The sequence below is a fragment of the Chrysochloris asiatica genome, unplaced genomic scaffold, assembly GCF_000296735.1.
Source record: "Chrysochloris asiatica unplaced genomic scaffold, ChrAsi1.0 scaffold00024, whole genome shotgun sequence".
Lineage (NCBI taxonomy): Eukaryota > Metazoa > Chordata > Mammalia > Afrosoricida > Chrysochloridae > Chrysochloris > Chrysochloris asiatica.
Window position 1 is genome coordinate 19835242 of NW_006408542.1, and position 2386 is coordinate 19837627.

Consider the following 2386-nt stretch of genomic DNA (forward strand, 5'->3'; position numbering starts at 1 on the left):
AAAAAAAAAAAAAAAAATTACGTGACTTGAATTTTTTTGTTGTTTTGGCCAGGCTATATTTGATTTGTGGTGGTCTAGAACCAAATCTGCAACGTCTCTGAGGCATGCCTGTCCCTACCCAATAGAATGTTTACCTCATCACTTTATCAGTAGACTGTGAGATGAATTCTTGAGCAGTGTTAGATTCTCAATGAGAGGGGATTGGTGGTAGGTAGTTACTGCCTTTGTTTCTTTTCACACATAACTTTGACTAATTTCTTCTTTTTTTTATTATTGTCTTTAGGTCATATAATCAATGGATAAAGTGGGGAAAATGTGGAATAACTTCAAATACAGATGTCAGAATCTCTTCAGTCATGAGGGAGGAAGCCGAATTGAAAATGTGGACATGAACTCCAACAGATGTTTGTCTGTCAAAGAGAAAAATATCAGTCTAGGAGACTCCGCTCCTCAGCAGCAAAGCAGTCCTTTAAGAGAAAATGTTGCCTTACAAGTGGGACTAAGCCCTTCAAAGAATCCTTCCAGAAGAAACCAAAATTGTGCCGCTGAAATCCCTCAGATTGTTGAAATAAGTATTGAAAAGGATAATGATTCATGTGTCACTACCCCAGGAACAAGACTTGCACGAAGAGACTCCTATTCTCGACATGCGCCATGGGGTGGGAAGAAAAATCATTCCTGTTCTACAAAGACACAGAGTTCACTGGATGGTGATAAAAAGTTTGGTAGAACTCGCAGTGGACTTCAGAGGAGAGAGAGACGGTATGGCGTGAGCTCTGTCCATGATATGGACTGTGTTTCCAGCAGGACTGTAGGGAGTCGCTCTCTGAGGCAAAGATTGCAGGATACTGTTGGACTGTGTTTCCCCGTGAGAACTTACAGCAAGCAGTCAAAACCCCTCTTTTCAAATAAAAGAAAAATACATCTTTCTGAATTAATGCTTGAGAAATGCCCTTTTCCTGCTGGCTCAGATTTAGCCCAAAAATGGCATTTGATTAAACAGCATACAGCTCCTGTAAGCCCACATTCAACGTTTTTTGATACATTTGATCCATCTTTGGTTTCCACAGAAGATGAAGAAGATAGGCTTAGAGAGAGAAGGCGGCTTAGTATTGAAGAAGGGGTTGATCCCCCTCCCAACGCACAAATACATACATTCGAAGCTACCGCACAGGTTAATCCGTTATATAAACTAGGACCAAAGTTAGCTCCTGGAATGACTGAAATAAGTGGAGACAGTTCTGCAATTCCACAAGCTAATTGTGACTCAGAAGAGGACACAACCACACTGTGTTTGCAGTCACGTAGGCAAAAGCAACGCCAGGGATCTGGGGACTGCCATGCCCATGTTAGCAGACAGGGAGCTTGGAGAGTACATACTCAGATTGATTACATACACTGCCTTGTGCCCGATTTGCTTCAGATTACAGGTAATCCCTGTTACTGGGGAGTGATGGACCGTTATGAAGCAGAAGCCCTTCTTGAAGGGAAACCAGAAGGCACGTTTTTGCTCAGGGACTCTGCACAAGAGGACTACCTCTTCTCTGTGAGCTTCCGTCGCTACAACAGATCCCTGCATGCCCGAATTGAACAGTGGAATCACAACTTCAGTTTTGATGCCCATGACCCGTGTGTGTTTCACTCTTCCACTGTGACAGGACTTTTGGAACATTATAAAGATCCCAGTTCTTGCATGTTTTTTGAACCATTGCTTACTATCTCACTCAATAGGACTTTTCCTTTTAGCCTGCAATACATCTGCCGTGCAGTTATCTGCAGGTGCACTACATACGATGGGATTGATGGGCTCCCTTTGCCATCCATGTTACAAGATTTTTTAAAAGAGTATCATTATAAACAAAAAGTTAGAGTTCGCTGGTTAGAACGAGAACCAGTCAAGGCGAAATAAGACTCCTCTCCTAGATCTGCTTCTATGTGCACCAGGCAGTACACCTAGAGCAAGCCCACTTATCAGTGTTAGGTTCTTTCAGTACAGTGTGTAAGCTTAATGTTAGTATCTGTCAGACGCAATCTGTGGTTACTCAGATAAACGTGGTGCCTATTGAAACAACAGAGAGAGAGAACTACAGGTATTTATTTAATAAGGCCTACAAAAATGCTTTACCTATTTAGCTAAAGGTTTGGTTTTTAATGGCTGTCATAATTGAGTGGGACATTTGCTATGAAGAATTCTATTTCTTACTGAAGAACAAATTATTAATATTGGATGGTATTTCAACAGTGTGACTAATGTTTGAAATTATTTTTTCTAAGAATTTTTTATAACCTTCCAAAAGTAGTGATGTTTGTAGTTATTGTATATCAAGCTTCGGAAGTCCAAAAAATGAAGACTGCCTTCCTTTTAGGGGAGAAAGAAAAAAAAAGG

The 2386-nt window shown here is 40.9% G+C and overlaps 1 protein-coding gene across 2 annotated transcripts in view; it reads left to right on the forward strand.

Moving 5' to 3' along the window:
• Positions 1 to 2145, forward strand: part of SOCS5 (suppressor of cytokine signaling 5) — a 138467-nt gene extending 136322 nt beyond the window's left edge. Inside the window, exon 2 of one of the 2 annotated variants that reach the window (XM_006839423.1) lies at positions 284 to 2145. In XM_006839423.1, the coding sequence (XP_006839486.1) occupies positions 296 to 1909 (1614 nt within the window). In that variant the 5' untranslated portion in view covers positions 284 to 295 and the 3' untranslated portion in view covers positions 1910 to 2145. The remainder of the gene's footprint in view (positions 1 to 283) is intronic. The other variant, XM_006839424.1, reaches the window with a different exon arrangement.
• Positions 2146 to 2386: the final 241 nt, after the last annotated feature.